The sequence below is a fragment of the Drosophila takahashii genome, chromosome 2R (assembly GCF_030179915.1).
Source record: "Drosophila takahashii strain IR98-3 E-12201 chromosome 2R, DtakHiC1v2, whole genome shotgun sequence".
Lineage (NCBI taxonomy): Eukaryota > Metazoa > Arthropoda > Insecta > Diptera > Drosophilidae > Drosophila > Drosophila takahashii.
In genome coordinates this window covers 13,360,506-13,386,134 of record NC_091679.1, presented here as the reverse complement: position 1 = coordinate 13,386,134, position 25,629 = coordinate 13,360,506, and the positions used below count along the sequence as shown (strand labels likewise).

Genomic DNA, 25,629 nt, shown 5'->3' with positions numbered 1-25,629 from the left:
TTTAGTGAAAGATGTAGTAACGCCCAATGTAGTGAATGCCATACAATGCAAGCTTCCAGTCCTGGCCCGTATTCAGGATGGTCTGATTCGGCTCTTCCCTGCCACTAAGTTGTGGTACTGCAAGAATTGGGTGGCGGACGTTATCCAGACGAACAAAAAGAAATACTAGTTGTGGAGCATAACAGGGCCCACAGGGCTGCTCAGGAGAATATTAAACAAGTGCTGCTAGATTATTATATTCCAAAGATGGGTAAAATCGCTGCCGAAATTGTTCTAAGCTGCAGAGTTTGTCAAAAGGCAAAATATAATAGGCACCTATTAAAGCAGGAGTTAGGAATAACCCCAATACCAACGCGCGTAGGAGAGATGTTACATATGGACATCTTCTCAACAGGGGGAAAGTACTTCCTCACTGCTGTTGATAAATTTAGCAAGTTTGCAGTCATCCAGCCAATAGCATCGTGTGCTATATTGGATGTAAAGGTCCCGATCCTTCAGCTGGTCAACCTTTTCCCTAATGTTAAATCAATATATTGCGATAATGAGGCATCATTTAAATCCGAAACGATACGATTCATGCTGAAAATATGTACGATATTGATATGGCAAATGCCCCACCTTTACACAGTACATCGAATGGTCAAGTGGAAAGGTTCCACAGCACTCTTATAGAGATTGCCAGGTGTCTAAAATTGGAAAGGAAGATAGACGATGTCACTCAATTATTCCTTTAGGCGGCCATAGAATATAACAGGTCATTTCACTCTATTACAAACAAGAAACCTATTGAGATCATTTATGCTGGCGCTGAATTAGGCCCGGTTATAATCATGAACCTAAAGAAGGCACAGCAAGAGCAGTTGGATCAAAATAATCCAGCTCGGCAGAACAGGGTATTTGAGGTAGGTGAAATGGTTTTAGTAAAAACCAATAAGAGATTGGGGGACAAACTTACGCCTCTGTATGTCGAGAACAAGGTCGATGCTGATATTGGGACACCTGTCCTAATTAAGGGGAGGGTGGTCCGCAAGGACAACATTCGATAAGGGCCACATACATCATTTTTGCCTAGGCTTGCTGTATCAGGTTGAAGAGGTAAGGTAGGTAAGGTAAGGTAGCGACTAACCATAAATTTTAAAACGCAAGCTCAGATAAACGCTTACACAACCAGGGTCAGTACAATAATACAGCATTCCACAAATTAATGATTTAAATGTCGTCATCTATGCAGTATCTTATCAGCAATGGCGTTGCTCGTTAAATTTAAATATAAAAACATCTGGATTGCCCTCAGTCTCCCTAAAATAAGTGTTTTGGATTTGGCAAAGTTGACTCTAATATCCCAAAAGCGATTCTGAAAGAAGGTATCACAGAGGTTAGCTTAGACAGCTGCTTAATGTGGCTAACATGAAATCACTAGATAGTAAGAAATCACTGAATTTTGTACCACTTATTTTAGTTTTTATAGTAGACAATACGATGTTATTTCCAATTGCACAAACCGCCCGCATTTCTTACATCGATGAAGACATTGTAGCGGAGGTTAAAACTGAAATCCTCGCTATCACGTCAAGGAATGTGCTACTATCCACTTGGACCCTTTGGTCAGCTCAGCCCAGCGACTAGCACCCGTTATAAAGATATGCCAATTACTTTCCACCAATTTGAACGCTCCCAAAAGCAAGCTCTCCACGTCAACGAAATGCAATATGACACTACCCCTTTTGAAGCCTGCCCTTTCTTTACTAGCTAAACGAAGGAAACCTGCAGCATATATCGGAGTTGCAAATGCTTAAAATAGATAGCAGCGGCGTCAATCTGTTTCGCGTGCTGCGAAACAAAGATTTTTAAGGCTTATCAACAGTCGGCGAAGCGCAGCCTTTCTAACATGGACATGGCCGAGGACGTCCATTTTTTAAAAGAAGGGGAGTAGTTAACAAAACAACGGTGAGCTGCAAGAGAAGTTGGGCAGTGCACGAAGATAAACGGGACACGAAGACTTACATCGGTCGTGATCCGTGCGAGCTAGGGTTAAGTTTAATTTCTCTCACTTTGTAAAGTCACTGACTTTAAGTCAGTTCTTCGCTGACCGCCAAACAATAAAGGCACTTCTAAATTGAACGATATTTGTTCTTTGTCACTGCGAGTATCAGAGCCGAAGCTAGGACCCAGCAATCGGCTTGTTCAATTACACGAGGAAGGTCAGCAGCGTCTCGATTCGCACTCTATAGCAACCGAGGCGATCACAAGGTGACTGGTTGTTGTGGGCACCAACTTGCCGCAACACCCATCTAAGGACCAACATCTCCGTAAGCAGCGACGTGCCACGGTGTCAACCCCCTGCACGGGCTGTACAGGCGGAGGATAAGGCCGGCAACTGCATTGCCTCATTATCCAAAACCTTAGCTTGCATAGTCAGCATTTTAGCATGGCCGGTATGCAGGCCGTTGTCAACCAAATGTTGAGATTAATAAGTGTGTATTTGATGAAGTAAATAAGTAAAGTACTTTGCTCGCTACAATATAGTTGCAACATGCGCACGCACAAAGTAGAGAGCTTGTGTGAGAATACGATTTTTAAGCCGAAATCATTTCTGTGACATCAATTAAGCTGCACACACCTCTCACCCTTTAGACTGCACCGCACAGCTGTCGACTTTCAAAGGTAAACAAACCGATCGAGAAGAAAAATAAGACAAATTACATGTTTATATTTCCAGGTCGGTCCATAAAATGATAAACGAGAGAGGAATACTAGAAGTTTCACTTTTGTCGTGCGTAGGCTTGAACACACCCCTTTTCTTTTTATACCCGTTACTTGTAGAGTAAAAGGGTATATTGTATTCGTGCAAAGGTATGTAACAGGGAAAAGGAAGCGTTTCCGACCCTATAAAGTGTATATATTCTTGATCAGGGTCACTAGCCGAGTCGATATAGCCATGTCCGTCTGTCCGTCCCGACTATCAAATACCCGTCACCCAGCTAAATGGAGTGCGAGGGAGATGGACATATAATGATGAATGGTCCGATTTGAAAAACGCTGTACTCGGGTTGGTGTCCCGACTATAATCGTAGCTCAGCTAAAGGGAGTGCGAGGGAAATAGATATATATAGGTCCGATTTGAAAAATGTCTTCTACATTTCGATAGGTATAAATATACACAACAAAATTGCATTTATACTTTTCCGAAATCCCTGTCTGTCCGTCTGGATTAACTCTGAGATATCGGAAACTACACAAGCTAGAAGGTTGAGATTTTCCACACATATTCTTGGGCCTCCTACGCAGCGCAAGTTTATTTCAGCCGAGCGCCACGCCCCCTGTAACGCCCACAATCGTCCACTAGCGATTTTAAAATGTGTCCTGCGCCCACATCTTTAAAGATTTCCGAGAAGTATAAATGCAATTTTGTTGTGTATATTTATACCTATCAAAATGTAGAAGACATTTTTCAAATCGGACCTATATATATCTATTTCCCTCGCACTCCCTTTAGCTGAGCTACGATTATAGTCGGGACACCAACCCGAGTACATCGTTCGCTTTAGCTGAGTGACGGGTATTAAATAGTCGGGACACCAACCCGACTATAGCGTTCTCTCTTGTTTTTCTTTAACATTTCAAAATTTCGAATTAAACTTATATTATATAGCTTCCATAGGAAGGATTAAAAAGCAGCTAAAGTTTCGATTGTTTTAACATACAAGCAAGTGAATATAAATTTAATGTTTTTGTAAGTTAATAGGAATGATTGCCGAGGCTAGCTTTCTTTCTTGTTTTCTGTTAATACTAACCTTTGAGAAACAGCTGTTAAAATTTCATGTCATTTTATTCTTTAGTTTGGCAGTTATTTTGCTAGGAGTGACGCTACTATTGTTTTTTTTATACCCTTGCAGAGGGTATTATAATTTCAGTCAGAAGTTTGCAACGCAGTGAAGGAGACTTTTCCGACTACATAAAGTATATATATTCTTGATCAGTACCAATAGCCGAGTCTATCTAGCCATGTCCGTCTGTCCGTCTGTCATTTCTATGCGAACTAGTCTCTCAGTTTTAAAGCTATCGCGATGAAACTTTCCCGAAAGTCTTCTTTCTATTGCAGGTAGTACATATGTCGGAGCGAGCCGGATCGGACCACTATATCTTAAGGCTCCCATAGGAATATTCATAGAAATATAAGAAAATTCATTGTAACTTTGTAGGAAGTAGGCGTTTTGATTCTTGACTACTTAAAAACAAAATTTAAATAAATTGAAACGCTGAGTCTGGAAACCCTGGAACTGCACCGAGTAAGTATTCTTCTATCTGCAAGGGTATATAAGCTTCGGCTGGCCGAAGGTAGCTTCCTTTCTTGTTTAACATTTATTTCGAAATTCAGAAATATTAAAAAAAAACAAGAAAGGAAGATAGCTTCGGCCAGCCGAAGCTTACATACAATTGCAGATCATTCCTATCGCTAACATTTTAATTTCCGTATTGTTATACCCTTGTAGAGGGTATTATAATTTCAGTCAGATGTTTGCAACGCAGTGAAGGAGACTTTTCCGACCACATAAAGTATATATATTCTTGATTAGCACCAATAGCCGAGTCTATCTAGCCATGCCCGTCTGTCCGTCTGTCCATCTGTCCGTCTATCCGTCTGTCCGTTTCTATGCGAACTAGTCTCTCAGTTTTAAAGCTATCGCGATGAAACTTTCCCAAAAGTCTTCTTTCTGTTGCAGGTAGTACATATGTCGGAGCGAGCCGGATCGGACCATTATATCTTAAGGCTCCCATAGGAATATTCATAGAAATATAAGAAAATTCATTATATCTTTGCACTATGGGGTATTTGACCTGTTTTTTTGGCATTAATTAATGATCCCAAAACAAAGCAACTTTTTTGAGTTTGGTTTTTTGAAATATGTTTATAATAATTAAATACATCTTTTTGAACAAAAATTAAACACTAAAATAAATTTATTCAAAAAAAACGACTTTTTTTTTTCTTAAACCTACAAAAAAAATTTTTTCTTTTATGGTTTCTAATAATGAAGAAACATATTAAAACTAACAAAAAAACATTTTTTTGAAAACTTTCTTCTTTAAAGAGATATTGACTTTTTCCTGTAAAATCCGACATTTTTGTATGCCAAATACTGGATATGCCGTATAAAAAAATATTTTCCATGAAAATAAGACGCGGAATGTTTTTAAATCAAATATAATGTTATGGCGAAGACTTTTGCATTAAATTTATTTAACATTTCATCTTACAAAACAAGAAGAAGACAAATAAAGTGTTAATTTGACCATTTTTGGCAGTGCCGTAAAAACTGAATTTCTCTTAAAGTCGCAAAAAGTGCACATTAAGACTGGCTGTCCCGAATCGAGAATTGACCCCCCTTTAAAATGATTCAACCCACAGGCTCAACAAATTTCAACATTTCTTCTAATCTCTATTCCAAGTTGAGCTTTTTTTTTCCAAACCTTTAAGAGAGACTACTTGGTATATGAAGCCATTGCTACAAATACACTCACGAAATAAGCATCACAGTAGTATTTACAAGAAGTAAGGACAGTTTTAATGAATATCCATTTCAAGTTTTATGGTTCTACGTCTTGTCGTTGAAGAGATATTAATTTATATATGCACTGCAAAATCAAGCAAAGTATGAACACTTTGTGTTCGCTTGCTGCGCCTGACTTTAACAGCTCTTATTTTAACATTGGACTGTTAACTTAACATTTGCGGTATGTAACATTTCATTTTGATCTATTCTTAATACGTTTCCAATAATGTTTCAAAAATTTAAATACTTGTAAAAAACACATTTATGCCAAAAAAAACAGGTCGAATGCCCCATAGTACTTTGTAGGAAGTAGGCGTTTTCATTCTTGACTACTTAAAAACAATATTTAAATAAATAGAAACGCTGAATCTGGAATCCCTGGAACTGCACCGAGTGAGCATTTTTTTATCTGCAAGGGTATATAAGCTTCGGCTGGCCGAAGGTAGCTTCCTTTCTTGTTTTGTCATTAATTTTTCTGTCGTTTCCTATAGTAGCTATATAATATAGTCGTCCGATTTTAGTTAAATTCATTTCGAAATTCCGAAATATTAAAAAAAAATCATATCCTAGAGTAGAAGAGAATACAATAAAAACCAACGGAGCTATAATTTGTTTCCAATTAATTACCCATTAATTTTTCGATCGTTCCCATGGCAGCTATATAATATAGTCGTTCGATTTTTTAAATATTTAATTCGAAATTCAGAAATATTTAAAAAACAAGAAAGGAAGCTACCTTCGGCCAGCCGAAGCTTATATTGCAAACGTTGTAAAGTGTAAAAGTGTAAATCAATTCCAACAACAATTTCTATACAAAATAGTTTTCAAAAGTAGGCCTTTAAAACTTTTTTGTATAGAAATTGTTGTTGGAATTGATTTACACTTTTACACTTTACAGAGTTTGCAACGCAATTGAACACCCTAATTATTCCCATTTGCAAGGTTATAAAAATTATATCTTGGGTGTTATTTAACGTATAACCTCCTACTTTTGGAAATACAGTTTTTTATCTAATTCTGAATTTTAAATTAAATTTGATCAAAATCGGACGACTATATCATATAGCTGCCATAGGAACGATCCGAAAATTAATAATAGTATAATGGGAAATAATTTATTGCTTCGTTGGTTTTTATTGTATTCTCGTCTACTCTGGGATATGACTATTTTTAAATATTTCCGAATTTCGATTTTAATTTCATCAAAATAGAACTACTATATCATATCATATCAGCTGCCATAGGTACGATCGGAAAATTAATAAGAAATAATAGGAAATTTAACATTTTTCTGATGCGTAAATTAATAGGATTGATCTGCAAGGGTATAAGCATCCTAGCATCCTTTCTTCTTTGTAACATGATTACTTTAAAACCTTTGTGTAAACCACATTTGTAAAAGGAGCGAGAATCATAAGGCTGCAGGCAGAGCTAACTCTAGAGCATGCGACATAAAATTGTCCATGAAAGAAGCAATTTTCTTTAAGGTCTAGTCCAGCCATCTTCAAAGTCTGCCCTTGCAATTAATTTATTGCTATTGCAAAGCAAAGTTTTAGAGGAAATTGTAGTCTCTTAAACTTAAACGGCAGGCAAGACCTTTTCCCCCTTTGCGCATCCCTTAAATACTTTAATTACATAATAAGAACCTTTTATCTGCAATCGTGTCTCATTGCATAACATTATCATAAACTAGCAATACCCGAAGCGCCGTTGTCCGCTACTATAAGCAAAGCTGGTTTTTTCATATTTCCAAATTCAAATTAATATCCGAGTAAAATCCCGCCTAACCTTAGCTAAACAGTAAACCCACCTAGAACGCACTAATATTCTAACCATATCTTTCTAACCATATTATACCTTACCTTAAACCGCATTTACTCCAATATTACCTCACCTTAACCCCACCTCTTTCCTTTTTTAATCTTAGTCATGGCACACTTTTTCAGCACCTTAATGCTTTTTACACAATTTTCTCGTCTTAACCCTAGTGTAACCCGTCCATACTCAACCTTCACGACGAATTAACATAATTTTAACCACCTTTCTCCACCTTAACACCAATTTTTTCCCTCCTTAGCAAACCTAACTTTAAAATATTTCCTTACTATACTTACTTACTTTAACTTCTTTTTTTTTAATAAAACTTGTGTGTCACCTTTCTATCTAGTACCCCTTAGCCACAACTTAGCCCGCATTAGCCTCACCTTATTCCCACCTTAACTCAACCGTTCTGGTAGCCTAAGGACCGTTTTCTCGTCCGTTTGTTAAATTTAAAGTAGGGTTAAAACCTTGAAATCGTATGGAAAATCAGAGGTTTAACCCTACTCTAAATTTAACAGGCGGATGAGAAAAGGGCTCTAAATCTATCATTTTGGTTATCTAAGCGAATGCAGATTTTTTTTATTATGACCCCCAAAAGAACGTTAAAAAAATTAAAAAAACAAACGCACATAAAGCTCCAAATCTTGGGTGAAAGCTGTGGGTGTAATTCAACCTGTAAGCCTTTGGGAGACTACATTTTCCAAAAAGTTTCTTTGTGCATTTAACACAATTTAAAACCAATTTTTTAAATTTTTTGTAGGTAGGTTCTGGCTGGTACAATTTTCAGATTATCAACGTTGTGCGAATATTAAATTAGAATGTTATTTGTGCACTCATAAATTACATTTTAGTTTTTTAAGTACATAAATGCATATGGGCACTTCCATATTGTCGCTCGGGACGTTTGCACACCTTTAAAGTTGAAAAAAATTTGGAAAAAAAATGGATTTTAATTTTAATAATGGGCTTTTCACTCTTCCCAAGCTTCATTTTGTGTAAAAATCTTGATTTTGACCATTTTTAGTTTTTAAGGTATCGTTAAAAAACTGCCGTATTCGCTCGGGACAAAAATAGAAGTGGGTTTCGGGGAAGTTCATTCAACAACAGAATTTAGCGAATTCTGATGAAATATTTGAATGCGATTTTTTTTTTTTTACTCAAAAATTGTTTGCCATTTTTTTGGTATGCAGTTTCAAACACATTCGCTCGGGACATGTCGCTCGGGACATTTTTTCCGACTGTTTTTTAAAGTGGATTTCTTTACCTCTATCCCTCAATTGCCGGATGTTTTGCTTTTAACTTAATAGTTTAACATGTACATGAAGCATTTAGTGCAAAAAAATGTCACATATTAGCATTCCTAATGGATAAATTAACAACTGAACACAGGTCCGAAAAATAACAAAAAAATAGCCTAAAACTGATTTTTGTGTATTTTGGTGGCGTTTGTCATAAATATAATCAAACTATACTCCAACTTTTTTAGTTAAGCTTAAGATCAAACTATTTAGAAACTAATATCGGAGCAAAATCATGTGGAAATCTGTTTTATTCAAGTTTCAAGGTTTTTGGCTTGGTGGACCTTTTGGTGGAAGTGCCCATATGTACGTATGTATGTGTGTATTCCTATATGGCTCATTCCACGTCAAATCTCAGAATCAAATGAAAAATTTTTTTTTTGATAGATGATTAAAATATAAGGATGGGTTTTTTTCTTACCGTTTATTTTTTAAAAATATTTTTCTAATTAAGCTCAGATTTTTAAGTTATGCAGCACTTGAGACTCGTGAGAAATTTAAATATTTTGTGGGACATCTCAATATCTTTCAGAAAAATATTTTAAAAAAATTTTAATTTTTTAATTTAGTATTTTTAAGAGAATTTTAAATTTAAAAAATTCGCGTGATTTCCGAAAAAAATAATTATCTTCAAGTTGCTTCATCAATTCTTCACGAAGTGGTAAAATAAAATTGTTATATTTGCAAGACCTAATAGTAAAGACAACGATTTTAGTTTATCAATTTTGCATCAAGCAACAACAGCGTTAGATAATCCGTTTGGTATCCAAATAGTAGGGGAGAGTGACCCATTTATAAATAAAGAGTCATTGAAATGAGACTGGTATCACCGCAAAGGCTGTTCTTTTGGCTATAACTTTTTCCTTCATTATTTTGAAGTCAATTGCAAAGCCTTCGAGGAATGTTGCAAAATGTCAATATACTTGTCAAGCTGGTCTAGCCCCAACGGTATAGAGTAAAAGAGATAATTTTCATAAAATTTTATTGGTCTCTTTGGACACTTTTCCTTTGATCTAAAATGGAGTACATTTGTTGTGTTTTTATACTTGTTACTTGTAGATTATGGGGTACTCGTAGATTAAAAGGGTATATTGTATTCGTGCAAAAGTATGTAAAAGAGAGAAGGAAGCGTTTCCGACCCCATAAAGCATATATATTCTTGATCACTAGCCGAGTCGATCTAGCCATGTCCGTCTGTCCGTCCGTATGAACGCTGAGATGATCTCAGTGAGATCTCGGAAACTACAAAAGCTGGATGTTTGAGATTTCCCTCACATATTCTTGGGCTTCCTACGCAGCGCAAGTTTATTTCAGCCGAGCGCCACGCCCCCTCTAACGCCCACAATCGATCACTAACGATGTTTAAATGTGTCTGGCGCCCACACCTTTAAAAATTTCCGAGATGTTTAAATGCAACTCGGCTGTGTATATTCAGAAGACATGTTTCAAATCGGATCATTAATTAAAAAGTTATGCGCAATCAAAATTGCTTATATATCTATCTCTCTCGCACTTCCTTTAGCTGAGTTTACGATTATTAGATAGTCGGGACACCAACACGACTATAACGTTCTCTCTTGTTCTTCCTTGATTTCTACAATTCCATTACTCTTTAAAAATTACGCGTTACCGCTACTAAGGTCACTTTGCTCAGTTTGACTGCAATCTAGCTCATAAAACTCTCGCCTACAATTACGACCATGAGCAAAACCAATACTGTGACTATGACCAATAGTTCTACCAACCTCCAGAAGTCATAAGAAATAAAATAAAGACCATGTGTTATCATATAGAACCATCTACTATTTCCACCCCAGAAGGAATGATTGAAGTTTTGCTTAAAACCACGAAGATTGAAGACCAACAAAATATTTAGTAAGAGAAACGCGTTGGGCCAAAAATTGGGCTTCAGAAAAAAAATTTTTCTAACAATCTTGCGAGCGAACAGAATGAGACGATTTTCAGGAATTTGACATTGACGGAAATTGGTTCGTAATTTATTCAACTAATGGCGCTTTAAGCTCAAATTTTTAATGCAGCCCTCTGATGTTCTAAGGAACCTTCAGTAAACATGGCGCGCAATTTAAACGAGCCGTTTGGTCACAAGAGCCACATACTATTGATGCCCTTGGACTATTTGAGCCCTCTATTACTTGAAATAACTTAGTTCTCTTTATATTTTTGAGTTCAGACTATTATAAAAATATTTATCACTCACTTTAACACTCCTATTTGTTATAAGTTTAATTTAACACTTACTTTAACATCCTTTAGAGCTAAAATATCATTGGCCATCGTGGTATTTATAAAAGCTGGCTTTTTTTTTATGCTTGGAAAAATAATTCCGTCTTTTCGGGTTCCAGATTTAGATCCATTGGCTAAAGATCCGTTATTGTAAGTGACGTTGGTGTTTGTTGAAGTTGAATGTAATTGACTAAGCACTATATCTTCAGTTGAGGGTGCAAGCAGTGTAGGCAATGAGGTGGTCACTATGGACGGTTGAATGTAGGGGAGGGACAAAGATGAATTCGATCTTTTTAAAATTTCATCAATAACAGAGTGGCTTAAAAGATAGATTGGTTAGAGAATAAAGTAATCAAATAGAAAACATTTTACTTTTTTGACTCGTTTTCCAGAAAACGGGTAAGCGCTTTTTCTGTTGTCATCTCAGGATGCTCCGGAAGATTAGCTAATATTTGAACGTAATTCTCCTGTTTTTTTAATCTTTTCTCAACTATATCTAAGTTATTGATAATCAGATTGGTTTTGGTCTTAAGATCTTGATGGATTTCATCTATTGCACGTTCCTGGCGTTGAGTTTGTGTTAAAAGAGCAGCAGACTTGGGGAGAAGATGATCCACAGTTGATTTTGTGTCTACCACGACGTCCCAAACCTCATCAATTTTTTCAGATACGGCAACCATTGGTCTTATTTGCTTAACTAGAACATCCAGTTTGCTTGATTTTGTCGGTGGCTGTACGGTAGTTACATTTAGATTTTTAAATGGTTTATTACTATCAACCACAGCAAAGTGAATGTCATGCATCATACTCATCATTCTTCCAATATTTTCAGAAACGATATTTATATGAAACTGTAACTTTTTATCAATGCTGTCAGTTGAATCGCGAAGTTCGCTTAACTCAGATGACACATGTCTCATATCTTCATGGCTCAATGATTTTGTAATGTCATTAACATGTGTTGTGACGGGCTTTTTCTCGCTAGCTTCGCCATTAAAGTCTTCAACTTGCAAAAAGTTATTATCTATTTGGACTTTAAGACCCTCTAGCTTATTATCTAAATCAGTTACTCTTTGATCCAATTTTACAATTTGATCTTTTATTAAGGTCGACGAATTTTTGGCTTGTTTCGTGGTTTGATTGCTTATTTCCGAGTAAGATGATTGTATTTCGGGCATCCCATTGGAAATCGATTTCTCTATATTATGCAGATGAGATATAATTAAATCCGTTTTTTCTATGTTGTTCACTACCCGATTTTGCATGGTTTCCATATTTTTCATTATAAGATCTACTGTTTCGTCAAGACGGTCAATACGCTTCAGTTTTCCGTCAAGGGTGCTTATTATAATTTCAAATATGTTTAATAACTGTTGTTCCCTGAAAAAAGATGAACGTCAAATATAATTTGGTATATTATAGGGTGTAAGTATTAGACATATACAAATTCGCACTCCCTTTAGCTGGGTGACGGGTATTTGATAGTCGGGACACCAACCCGACTATAGCGTTCTTTCTTGTTTTCTTTTCGATTTTAAATTTCCCGAGGTCGGCGCTTCCTAAAAGTACTGAAAAATACCGAGTTGCTCAGCAACATTTATAATGTTGGATGGTGGTATTAGGCTTGTATCCCAGTCCCCGTAGTGCAAATATTAAGTATTTTTTGGCACGGACTCAACCCGGTCAATGTGGTCAGAAAATTTAAGTGTAGGATGAATATAAACTTAAACTCATCATTGTCATTATGGTTAATTCGGCCAAAAAAAAAGTCATATTTTCATGAATTTTTTCACACGATACGGTTAATGTTAGATTTATTATTTTATTATTATATCAAAGTACAACACTTAAACTATATTTTCTGAAATTTTCATTGAAAAAAATTAAAAAACAGGAGAGAACGCTATAGTCGGGTGCCCCGACTATTAGATACCCGTTACTCAACTAAAGGGAGTGCGAAGGAGATGGATATAAAAACCTTGATCCGCCGTAACTTTTTAACGAATGGTGCATTTTTATACCCGTTACTCGTAGAGTAAAAGGGTATATTAGATTCGTGCAAAACTATGTAACAGGTAGAAGGAAGCGTTTCCGACCCTATAAACTATATATATTCTTGATCGGGATCACTAGCCGAGTCGATCTAGCCATGTCCGTCTGTCCGTCTGTCTGTCCGTCTGTCTGTCTGTCTGTCTGTCTGTCTGTCTGTCTGTCTGTCTGTCTGTCTGTATGAACGCTGAGATCTCGGAAACTATAAAAGCTAGAAGATTGACATTTTGCATGCAGATTCTAGGAGTTCCTACGCAGCGCAAGTTTGTTTCAAAAGGGTGCCACGCCCCCTCTAACGCCCACAATCGCTTATATACGATTTTAAAAATTTCAATATTTTGGAAAAGTAAAAATGCAGTTTTATTGTGTTTATCAATACCTATCGAAATGTAGAAGAAATTTTTTAAATCGGACCATTCGTTAAAAAGTTACGGCGGATCAAAGTTTTTCTCCATCTCTTTCGCACTCCCTTTAGCTGAGTAACGGGTATCTGATAGTCGGGGCACCCGACTATAGCGTTCTCTCTTGTTACTTTTACGAAATATTGAAATTTTTAAAATCGTATATAAGCTATTGTGGGCGTTAGAGGGGGCGTGGCACCCCTTTGAAACAAACTTGCGCTGCGTAGGAACTCCTAGAATCCGCATGCAAAATGTCAATCTTCTAACTTTTATAGTTTCCGAGATCTCAGCGTTCATACGGACAGACAGACAGACAGACGGACAGACGGACATGGCTATATCGACTCGGCTAGTGACCCTGATCAAGAATATATATACTTTATAGGGTCGGAAATGCTTCCTTCTAGCTGTTACATACTTTTGCACGAATACAATATACCCTTTTACTCTACATGTAACGGGTATAAGGAGCCGTCTGCGGCCGTAGCCGCCTCCAAAAAAAAGAGGCTTTGCAGTGAACAGCATAACAAAATGAAACAAAAAACAAGAGAGAACGCTATAGTCGGGTTGGTGTCCCGACTATCTAATACCCGTCACTCAGCTAAAAGAAGTGCGAACGCGGGTTGGTGTCCCGACTAATAATAGTAACTCAGCTAAAGGGAGTGCGAGGAAGATAGATATATGTAGATATTTTGAATGCGTATAACTTTTTAATGAATGGTCCGATTTGAAAAATGTCTTCTACATTTCGATAGGTATAAATATACACAACAAAATTGCATTTATACTTCTCGGAAATCTTTAAAGATGTGGGCGCAGGACCCATTTTAAAATCGTTAGTGGGCGATTGTGGGCGTTAGAGGGGGCGTGGCGCTCGGCTAAAATAAACTTGCGCTGCGTAGGAAGCCAAAGAATATTTGTGGAAAATCTCAACCTTCTAGCTTTTGTAGTTTCTGAGATCTCAGCGTTCATACAGACGGACAGACGGACAGACGGACAGACGGACAGACGGACAGACAGACAGACGGACAGACGGACATGGCTAGATCGACTCGGCTAGTGCACCTGATCAAGAATATATATACTTTATGGGGTCGGAAACGCTTCCTTCTAGCTGTTACATACTTTTGCACGAATCTAATATACCCTTTTACTCTACGAGTAACGGGTATAAAAATGTCCATTAGTTAAGATGTTTCTTAAGGTAATCAGATCGAGTTTTTTTATACCCTTGCAGAGGGTATTATAATTTCAGTCAGATGTTTGCAACGCAGTGAAGGAGACGTTTCCGACCACATAAAGTATATACATTCTTGATCAGCTTCAATAGTCGAGTCCATCTAGCCATGTCCGTCTGTCCGTTTCTTTGCGAACTAGTCTTTCAGTTTCAAAGCTATCGCGATGAAACTTTCCCAAAAGTCTTCTTTCTATTGCAGGTAGTACGTATGTCGGAACGAGCCGGATCGGACCACTATATGTTATGGCTGCCATAGGAATAATTATCAAAATAATAGAAAAAACTTTATAGGAAGTAGGCTTTTTGATTTTTGACAATGTAAAAACAACATTTTACCTACAAACCTGCATACCTACAAGGGTATATAATCTTCGGCTGGCCGAAGTTAACTTCCCTCCCGAAACTAGATCGTTACGCATGGTATATTATGGTTTTATGCATAAGGCCTTCAAACCACAATCGGTCGAACGCCGGAGGGACGTCGATAAATAATTTCTGATGTTATCCTGTTGACCTATTGGCCTCAATGGTTTCGTGGCCTTCTAGAAAACCCAAATTGATGTGCCGGGATAACGTATTGATTTCCTATGCGTGAGCAAGCATTTGCCAGTAATTTGGACAGGCACGATAGTACACTTATTGGACTGTACGGTGATCAAATTTTGTGTGAGCAATAAACTTTTTCGATTTTTTGGGGTAGTTTCCAGGTTTGTGGTCACGGTAAACAGTTTGCATATAACTTCCACTGCGCAGTTTGAAAGTTCAATTATAATTATTATAATTATCCACTTCATTGGGGTTATAACTCACCCATTCAGATTTGAGGTTATTCGGTCGCCACTTAGAGTCTTTTTTGGCGCTGCGCAAGCTCTTCTTCTTGCTTGAGGGTTTTGGTGAGTCCTTTTGTCTTTAGTTAGTTAGTCTTTAGCCAGTTAGTTATATGCGATGTCAGTCTTAGCCTCGCTTGTGATCGGTTGTTATTACCATTGTGCTCTGAGTTTTTATTTTGTTTTGTGATTGTTTGTTTATTAACAAAGTTTAGCCTAACAGTCGTGCTGGTGTTTTTAATAGATCTCCCAGTTATCGGGTACGTGATTATAGTTTTTTTAACAATTCCATTACATTTGGTTAATATCTTGGCTTTGTTTTGTTGCTTCACATTGTAAATGTTCGTGCGTTAATCTGTTGGTACCCCACAAGCCACGCTCTTTTCGATAGAAGACTTTTCTCTCGCGCTCTCTTGGTTTCGATTGAATTCGCGATCTCGCGCTCTCATACTTTTGGTTTTCTCAGTTTTTGCGGATTTGAAATTTGATCACAGTGCCAAATTGTATTCTCTTCAATTAACTAAGTTTCTTATAATGGCTCATATCTTTTCTAAAAAAATTGTACTCTTTCGTTTACATCTAAAAACCCTTTTGTGTACTGTTGGATCTGCGAAGCGCTGATGCATTCTAAATGTGCAGGATTTTCTGGCAAAGTTAAAGACTTTATTGATCTGCATACTGGTCTCATGTGGCCTTGTGAGTCCTGCAGGCTGGGGGAACATGACGCAAATCGACATCTACTCTTTTATAGTAATATTCAATAAACTGGATTGCGTAAAGATTTTTATTTTTTTTTTATAAATATGCTTTATTTATTGAATCTTCTCTATAATGAGACTAACAATAAGTATATCAAATCTTAAAAATATAACTTAAATTACAGTCATGTAGAATGAATTTGGACTAACGGGCGCTAATATTTATAGCTGGGCTGGCAGATCGTTTCGATGTAGACGAGTTCGGTTTGAAACCCGTGTTAGGTTTCTTGCGAGATTATTTGGGTGCAGTGTAAGCTTGTTATGGTAGGCCGCTTTCTGCTTTGATATTTCATCTTGTATTCCCAGATCCCTGTGGATGTTTTCGTTCCGAACATACCATGGTGCCCCAGTGATAGTTCGCAAGATTTTTGATTCTGAGCGCTGTATAATGTCAACGTTGCTGTTGCTCGCATTCCCCCAAAGCTGGGAGCCTAAGTCCAAATGGGCTTAAGGGTTAAGTTGAATCCAGTGTAGGCTGCTAGCTTTAAGTCATAGGTGTACATTCTTGCATTCAATGTGCCTCCGCCAGGTTAGGCGTCTGTCGAGGTGGACGCCAAATATGTTACATCGCTGGCTGGGGGGATCTGCGTACTATTCAAAGTTAGCGGGGGCACGATTGTCTATTAAGGGTAATCGTTATATTTTTACATTTTTGTTCGTTAATTTTGATACGCCAGTCTGATAGCCATTTTCAACCACCAACAAATGATCAGCTAGTTAAGCTGTTGCTCTAGTTGGGCATCTAGAGCGGCTCAGGATTGCAGTGTCGCAAATGTGGACGTAGTCAGCCTCTAGTTCGTAGAGATGTCTGCTGTGTATAGGACAAACAGGGTAGGGCCCAGTGCTCTACCTTGTGGGACTCCAGCTTCAATGTTATACTCGTTGGATGACGTTGTATTGCATATAACCTCGAAGACTCTGTGGTAGAGATACGAGTATGAGTATTTTCTGGCAGTAATGTTATGATTTTATTCATAAGGCCTTCAAGTCACACTCGGTCGAATGCCTGGGAGACGTCCAGGAATATCGCACTTCAATATTCCCGATGTTCGAAGGCTGTACGGATTTCTGATGTGGCTTTCTCGAAACCCGAATTGATGTGCCGGGATTACGTTTTGTTCTCGTAAATATGGTGCTATGCGCGTGAGCAGGCATTTTTCTAGTAGTTTGGACAGGCACGATAGTAACCTTATTGGCCTCTTCAGGCTTCGGTATCATTATAACCACAGACTTTTTCCATTTTTTGGGGTAGTAGCCAAGTTTTGTGATCCCGTTAAATAAAACATCCACTGCACAGTTTGGAAGCTCAATTATAATTTTTGGGGTTATTAGGTCGCCCCCTGAAGCCTTTTTCGGTTTTAATTGCTTTCTAATGAGATTAGCAATTTCAGGTGCTTGAAACAAAATCGGGTTAATTGCAATTTCAGAGCTAAGCGGCGGTAGTTGAAAAGAAATTGTGGCGGCGTTTGGCTGAAATACATTTTGTAGGTGCAAAGCAGTTGCTTCGAATGGGGCGATCTGCAAGATTGCCAAGCTCGTCGTAGGCGTCGTTTTTCCCAAACCAGTTGTTCGATTTGCAGATTAGTTTTGTAATGCTGCTACGGACAATATTCTCTTCTGGTGTTGAGATTTTGGCTGCTGCCACGAGTACCGACTCCAGGGCATCGGCACAGAAGTCGATGTCATTCTCAGTGTTAAGCTGTGGTGTAAGCTCAATGTAGGAACTTATGTACTTTTTGTACTTGAGCCTGGTCAGCCTTATTACTTTGGGATTTTGAAGGAGAGTTATTAAAACAGGCGAGTGATCCGATGATGAGTCCGATAGCGATTTGGCGCTTACTAAATTACTAAATCCTAAATCCGAATGATCTGTGCAATATAAGGTATACCCCCTTATTTGGAAGTTGTATTTACTTGTATGATACGTTTCTGCCAGCAGCATAACATCTATTTGAGGAATTGAGCTATTTCAAGTTTGTGCCGTGAAATGCCATTGGCATTCCACATGGACATTCGAAGGCTGGACATCGATTATTTAGATTGTTAGGATGTGAGCAAATTTATTAAAATGTTTTGATTTTGCATAAGGTTTTGCATTGTTGTTTCATGAAAGACATAAATGCCATCATACCCTATTGTAGAGTCGGCATTACGGTTTCGAATCGAGGTCTGTTTAAATACATTTGAAAGTTAAATATATTGGAATTAATTCAAATCATCATTCATGAATTGAGTGACATCCCACAGTCAAATGAAAGCGAGTGAATTTGAATGATGCTGAGTTTGACAATTTTCGACATTCAATTCAGATGAATTATACTAAAATATTGCTTAATATAAAACGACAAGGTAGGCATGTCAATAACATTCGAATCATTCGAGTTATTCGAGTTATTATTAGTAAAAATGAACAATCCTGTAATGTTATTTGTTTCTTTCTATTATTAATTTTATCAGTGTTTTGAAATAATGTGGTCTGTTAGGTCTTATCCACTGAAGAGCTTTTAGAAACAAAGCAGAGACTTCTTCTACCTTGGGTAAGAAGAGAGGAAGAAACAAGGTGTGGGACTTGTTTTCAAATATTATAAACGGAAAAAAAGAAGAAGTCGAATTTGCGGAATATATTGATTTTCCAGATATTGCTGAAAATGCAGATCAAGTGGAAAGTGAAATCAGAAGCTATTCAAACACAAACGTGACTTACTCGCCAGATTTCAAATGCCTTGAATGGTGGAACTCCCAAAAGCATATGGGCACTTCCATATTGTCGCTCGGGACATTTGCACACCTTTAAAGTTGAAAAAAAATTGGATTTTAATTTTAATAATGGGCTTTCCTTTTCACTCTTCCCAAGCTCTATTTTGTGTAAAAATCTTGATTTTGTACAACTTTTAGTCCTTAAGATATCGTTAAAAAACTGCCGTATTCGCTCGGGACAAAAATAGAAGTGATTTTCGGGGAAGTTCATTTAACACTAGAATTTAGCGAATTTTGATAGGATATTTGAGTGTCGCTGTGAAATGGTTTTGGTTTTACTCAAAAATTGTTTGTCGTTTTTTTTTATGCAGTTTCAACCACATTCGCTCGGGACATGTCGCTCGGGACATTTTTTCTTAGCGTTTTGTAAAGTGTATTTCTTTACCTCTAACCCTCAATTACTGTCTGTTTTGCTTTTAACTTAATAGTTTAACATTTAAATGAAGCATTCAGTACAGAAAAATGTCACATAATAGCATTTCCAAAGGATAAATTCACAACTGAAGACGGATCCAAAAAATAACAAAAAAATAGCCCAAAACTGATTTTTGCGTATATTGGAGGTGTTTGTATAATAATCATATAGTAATATAGTAATCATAAAAATAATCAAACTATACTCAAAATTTGTAGTTAAGCTCAGGATCAAACTAATTAGAAACTAATATCGGGGCAAAATCATGTGGAAATATGTTTTATTCAAGTTCCAAGGTTTTTGGCTTGGTGGACTTTTTGGTGGAAGTGCCCATATTTTTCCTCTTTTGTACAAAACAAGCTGCAAATTTTTGTGTATACCAGCTAGTAGTGCTGCTTCCGAAAGGGTTTTAGATGCACGAAACTTAATAACAGGAAAACGTTGTTTAATTGCCACTAACGCGGACAGCATTAACAAAATTATGTTTTTACACGCCAATATAAATAAATCTTAAAAATTAAAAAAATGTTTTATTTTTTTACTTTAATATTATCAATTTATGATTTTGTTCTATTTAGATGCATTACAACTTGTAATTTACAAGCCCTGCCCTTTGATATTTATACCCGTTACTCGTAGAGTAAAAGGGTATATTAGATTCGTGCAAAAGTATGTAACAGCTAGAAGGAAGCGTTTCCGAGCACATAAAGTATATACATTCTTGATCAGGGGCACTAGCCGAGTCGATCTAGCCATGTCCGTCTGTCCGTCTGTATGAACGCTGAGATCTCAGAAACTACAAAAGCTAGAAGGTTGAGATTTCCCACACATATTCTTTGGCTTCCTACGCAGCGCAAGTTTATTTTAGCCGAGCGCCACGCCCCCTCTAACGCCCACAATCGCCCACTAACGATTTTAAAATGGGTCCTGCGCCCACATCTTTAAAGATTTCCGAGAAGTATAAATGCAATTTTGTTGTGTATATTTATACCTATCGAAATGTAGAAGACATTTTTCAAATCGGACCATTCATTAAAAAGTTATACGCTTTATAAATTGTCAACATATATCTATCTCCCTCGCACTCCCTTTAGCTGAGTTACGATTATTAGTCGGGACACCAACCCGACACAGCGTTCGCACTCCCTTTAGCTGAGTAACGGGTATTAGATAGTCGGGACACCAACCCGACTATAGCGTTCTCTCTTGTTATGTAATCAAATACAGTAAATGATAATTAAATGGAATTAAAACAAACTTACTTTTTTTGAGGCAAGTCGCCCTCTCTAGGACTTGAACCCGGGACCTTTGGATTTGCAGACACACTAACTGATTGAGCCATACACGCATCACATTTTGTAATGCCCTAACAAGGTTTATGAATTTTAGTGTGACATAATTCAAAAACAGTGATTAACAAAGTTTAAAATAAAACTAAAGCATCACCTAGCAAACAAAAAACAAAAAAAAATGTACAGAGACTGGGGAGTGAACCGAGGACCTCGAGTGTTTGATTTGTTTAGTGTTAAATTTCCCAAGACATTTACACTCTAGGCTATATTTTTATAAATTTGCAACTAGTTAAATTCCAGTTGCCTTTTAACTAGACCCTAACATGTATTTGTTCTACCAATTAAATATTTTTAAGGTTTTTTTTGTCAGAAAGGTACTAGTCCGAGACAAGTTTCTTTTTTACTAGTTTTGTATTAATCATTTTTTCGACTAGCACAAATTTTCTAGACCCTGTGTAGTCCAAATGCATTCAGACAAATTCCGGTTGCTTTATATTAGTTATTTAACTAGTTGTTTTTCAGACTAGTTCGCATTTTTTCTGCAGGGTATGTTTCATTCCCATTCGGGCGATATAGCTTGAATGTTGTGAGACTGAGTCTAAGGTCCTCATTCAAATTCACTCAAATTCTATTGAAGTTTCACTCATTCATAAGGAAATGAATGATTCATAGGGCGATTTGAATGCATTCATGCAGACTTTAAGTTTCGATACTGTTTGGTATTTGTCCTATTGTTTGCTGAGCTGTTATTATATTTTTGTCGGAGCATTGAGCTTGTGGGATTCCCGTGTGGTTGGCAAGTCCTGTTTTTAGGGCACTGGCATATGAAACTCACCCATTTGTGTTGAGGGGTCCAAATAAGGATCTGGCTGCTTTCGCAAAGAAAACATTAGGTGTGGTTTGGGATTGAAGGTGTGCATTTTGTGCATTCTGGTAGCGTGCATATTTTGCTTGTTGAAGCCGACTCTTCAGCTTTTTATAGACCGGGCAGCTTCTGTAGTTTGCGGAATGGTTTTCTCCACAGTTTGCGCAATTCTTCGTCTTTTGGTCTTATTTGCTTGCAGGGCACGGTTCAGAGTTGTGGAAGCCTCCACAAGCTACACAGACAGATCGAAGCCCGCAGTTGTTTCTGTGTATCCGTACTCTTGGCAGTTTATGCATTGCAGCAGACCATTTCGCTTATGCGGTTCTTAATTCTGGACGTTGATGCACTATGGTCAGTAGAATCAAGTGGCTCTTACGACAACAAGCAATGCTTGTTACGCGCGGAGCCCTACACCGTTTTGGGCGAGTAAACGAAATCGCGGACAAAGAAAAAGACAATTTCACAATAGACAATTAAAAATACATGCAAGTTATCCAACCCAAGATTCCAGGCTCCTTACCCAGTTTGTAAACAACTTCTAGCTGGGAACTTCTTACTCAGCTTTCCCACGAAATCCAGAGCTCTTATTTATCTTCCCCACTCCAATAAGAATTCATTATTAAGTTCCGAATGCGCCGCGGTCCATCTACTGTAAACAATTGCGCTTGCGCCGCGGTCCTTCTAATATAAACATTTGCGACGCGGGCCTTCTACTGTAAACTAAGCCGGGTCTCCCAAATGTAAGCATTATCATCCGGTCAGCACCCAGCGAGGCCCAAAATTGCAGAGTAATCTGTTTAATCGATTTCCACAATCAAACCAATAATTGCATCACCCAATTTATTCCGACTCTCTTGAGTCTATCTCTTATTCAATTCTTGACAAGTCCCTAGATTCTCTTAAACCGAGGTTTGCTTATCAGATAATCGCCCCTTGATCAGGCAGTCCGTTTTTGCATCCGAATTGATCGGTCGACCCAAGAGAGTATTGTGAGCAGTGAAAATTAAATAAGTTCGGTACTAATAGAAATTGTGTAAACTAGTGAATAAGAAAAGTGAAAAAATAAAAATATATTTTTTTCTAAAATTCGCTAAGCGACTTATTAATTGGCGCCCAACGTGGGGCGGTGCTATTTAAAAATTCCTGAAAGAAGTTTTAAAACAAAACAGTTTTCAAAAACAAAAGGGAATTCGCGCCGCTCAAAAACCTAACCGATGACATAATAAAAAGTGTTTGCATCGTGAAAATAGCTAAAGGAGGAAATCAATAAATATAATAATCCCCCTTTTGTTTACAACAACCCGTTAATTAGTGACCGTAACAAAAAAGACAAGCTGCTCTAAAAACAAATACTCTCAAAACCGAATTTCAAGCAAAAATAAAAAAATTAAACGGACGAACAAAAAACCAAATATCAAATTCAACAAAAATAAAAAATCAAATACAACTCAACAGAAATAAAAAAAGGAAATTAAAAATAAAAAAAAATCTAAAATAAAGAGTCAAAAAGAATTAGGCAAAAAAGAAGAGCTGAAAGAAATAAATTGAAGGAAGAGCTGAGGGCCATCCCTCGCTATACGACGACCCCAAACAGGATCATCAAGCGCAAGAAGACATCCCATATCAAAGAAAGAAGAAAAGTAGTGAGCTGTTTAATTAAAGTTTTATATTTTTAAGAATTAATTTCAAAAAAATTAAATAAAAACAAGAAAGGAAGCTACTTTCGGCCAGCCGAAGCTTATATACCCTTGCAGTTCCAGGGATTCCAGATTCAGCGTTTCTATTTATTTAAATTTTGTTTTAAAGTAGTCAAGGATCAAAACGCCTACTTCCCACAAAGTTACGATGAATTTTCTTATATTTGTTTGAGTATTCCTATGGGAGCCCTAAGATATAGTGGTCCGATCCGGCTCGCTCCGACATATGTAGTACCTGCAATAGAAAGAAGACTTTCGGGAAAGTTTCATCGCGATAGCTTTAAAACTGAGAGACTAGTTCGCATAGAAACGGACAGACGGACATGGCTAGATAGACTGGGCTATTGGTGCTGATCAAGAATATATATACTTTATGTGGTCGGAAACGTCTCCTTCACTGCGTTGCAAACATCTGACTGAAATTATAATACCCTTTACAAGGGTATAACAAACAAGGTGAAAGAGTTAATCAACGACTTTGATAAAATTCTCACCATGACTCCACCCATACCTGCAGTGGCTTCTAGCAGCCAGGCTAATACCCAGACGTTTAATGTAAGCGATTTAATAGCACAAATAGTTAATAATGAATTGAATCCTTTGAAGAATGAGATCGCGAGTTTAAAGACACAATTAAATCACAATATAAAGAAAGTCGAGGATTTTCAAGTAGAAGCTGTTGATCCAAACGTTAAGTGCGATACTTCTTATGAAATCATTAAGTCGGTCCGAGAATATAAAGGCGAAGAAGATAGCTATGCTAGTTGGAGAGAATCGGCGCAAGTAGCCATGGGACAATACAAAAGGGGAAGTGAAAAATACTTTTCGGCACTATCTATTCTTCGAAATAAAATTACAGGCATTGCCAATGATGCCCTAACCCATAATGGAACCGTATTGAATTTTGATGCCATAATGGCAAGACTTGAATTTGTTTTCAGTGACAAACGACCAATACATATTTTAGAGCAGGACTTAAGTGTAATAAGTCATTTGTCATTTATAAATTGGTAAATAAAAAATTAACTCTCCTTATTAACAAAACCATTATGACACATGGGAGGAATAAGCCAATTACATCTGAACTTAATGAAAAACATAGAAAGACAGCACTACGAGTGTTCATAACTGGCCTTAACGGTCATATTTCAGATGTAATATTTTCTATGAATCCACCAGATTTACCTATTGCAATGGTAATAGTACAAGAACTAGAAAGCAACAATTTGAGGGCCCAATTCGCGAACAATTATATAATTTCACAACGCAAGACTAATGAGGCAAACCTATATGGTCAACAAAACTCAAATATTAAACCCAGGCAAAATAACTATAATAACTATAATAATAATTATAGGAATACCAACAACTTGAGGTTTATTCAACCCGATAATCAGAATAAAAATAATTACAATCAGAATAAAAATCAAAATTGGAATAAGGGTAGACAATATTATCCCCAACAAAATAGTCAAAATCAATGGAACTCCTATAAACCTCAACAGAATAAACCAGAACCGATGGACGTTGACGAATCCATACAGGTTCAGAATAGGCCAACGTATAACAATAATCAGGGTTATAATAATTATAGCAACACTAATTATAACCAGTATAAATGGAATCAATATAAAAAGCCAGAGGCACAAGCAACTCAGCAAGATCAACCACAAAATAATAGACAACCAACAGGGACAGTTAACCAACCGGCTAATAAGACAATGCGTTTAAATAACATCGAAGAGGACCATTTTTTAGGAGAGAATCCGGAGTAGGATTACCCTACATAATACAAAAAGATAGTAAGCTAAATAAAAAACTAAAAATTTTAATTGACACAGGGGCAACTTCATGCTACATCAGAATGGGGATCTATAAAAATAACGAGGACGGAAGCTAACTTCGGCAAGCCGAATAGGATATAGACGTCCGATCGGGTCGGCATTCAAACTTGATCTGCGTACACATGTTTTAGTCCGACTGTGAAAGTTTCAAGGCGCTAGCTTTTAAACTGAGCTCGCAAACGGTATTGAAACAGACGGACAGGCGGACAGACGGACATGGCCATATCGACTCCCCTATCGATCCTGATCAAGAATATATATACTTTATGGGGTCGGAAACGTCTCCTTCACTGCGTTACAAACTTCTGACCAAAATTATAATACCCTCTGCAAGGGTATAAAAATAATTCCTATATGTAACCAAATTAATTATTAAACGGCAGCTTTAGTATACAGTTGTCTGATTGGCAAGAACTATTACCCTGAGCAAGGTATACATAAATAAATAAGATTTGCCTAGTTTCATGTCAGTAGCTTTAGTACTGCAAAAATGTCATGGAAAAATATAAAAAAGGGATATTTTTACAGCATTTAACTATTGTTAATACGGCACGCGCTTTTACCCTGAA

The 25,629-nt window shown here is 37.2% G+C and overlaps 1 protein-coding gene across 3 annotated transcripts in view; it reads right to left on the bottom strand.

The window, feature by feature from the left end:
* LOC138912337 (techylectin-5B-like) overlaps positions 1 to 25,629 on the bottom strand; it is a 346,886-nt gene that overhangs the window by 248,487 nt on the left and 72,770 nt on the right. For 2 of the 3 annotated variants that reach the window (XM_070212977.1, XM_070212978.1), the window contains exons 2-3: positions 11,291 to 12,298; positions 10,934 to 11,237 (exon numbers count right to left, since the gene is read on the bottom strand). The exons of the other annotated variant lie outside the window; for it this stretch is intronic. In XM_070212977.1, coding sequence (XP_070069078.1) covers positions 10,934 to 11,237; positions 11,291 to 12,298 — 1,312 coding nt within the window. The remainder of the gene's footprint in view (positions 1 to 10,933; positions 11,238 to 11,290; positions 12,299 to 25,629) is intronic. 3 annotated transcript variants of the gene reach the window in all.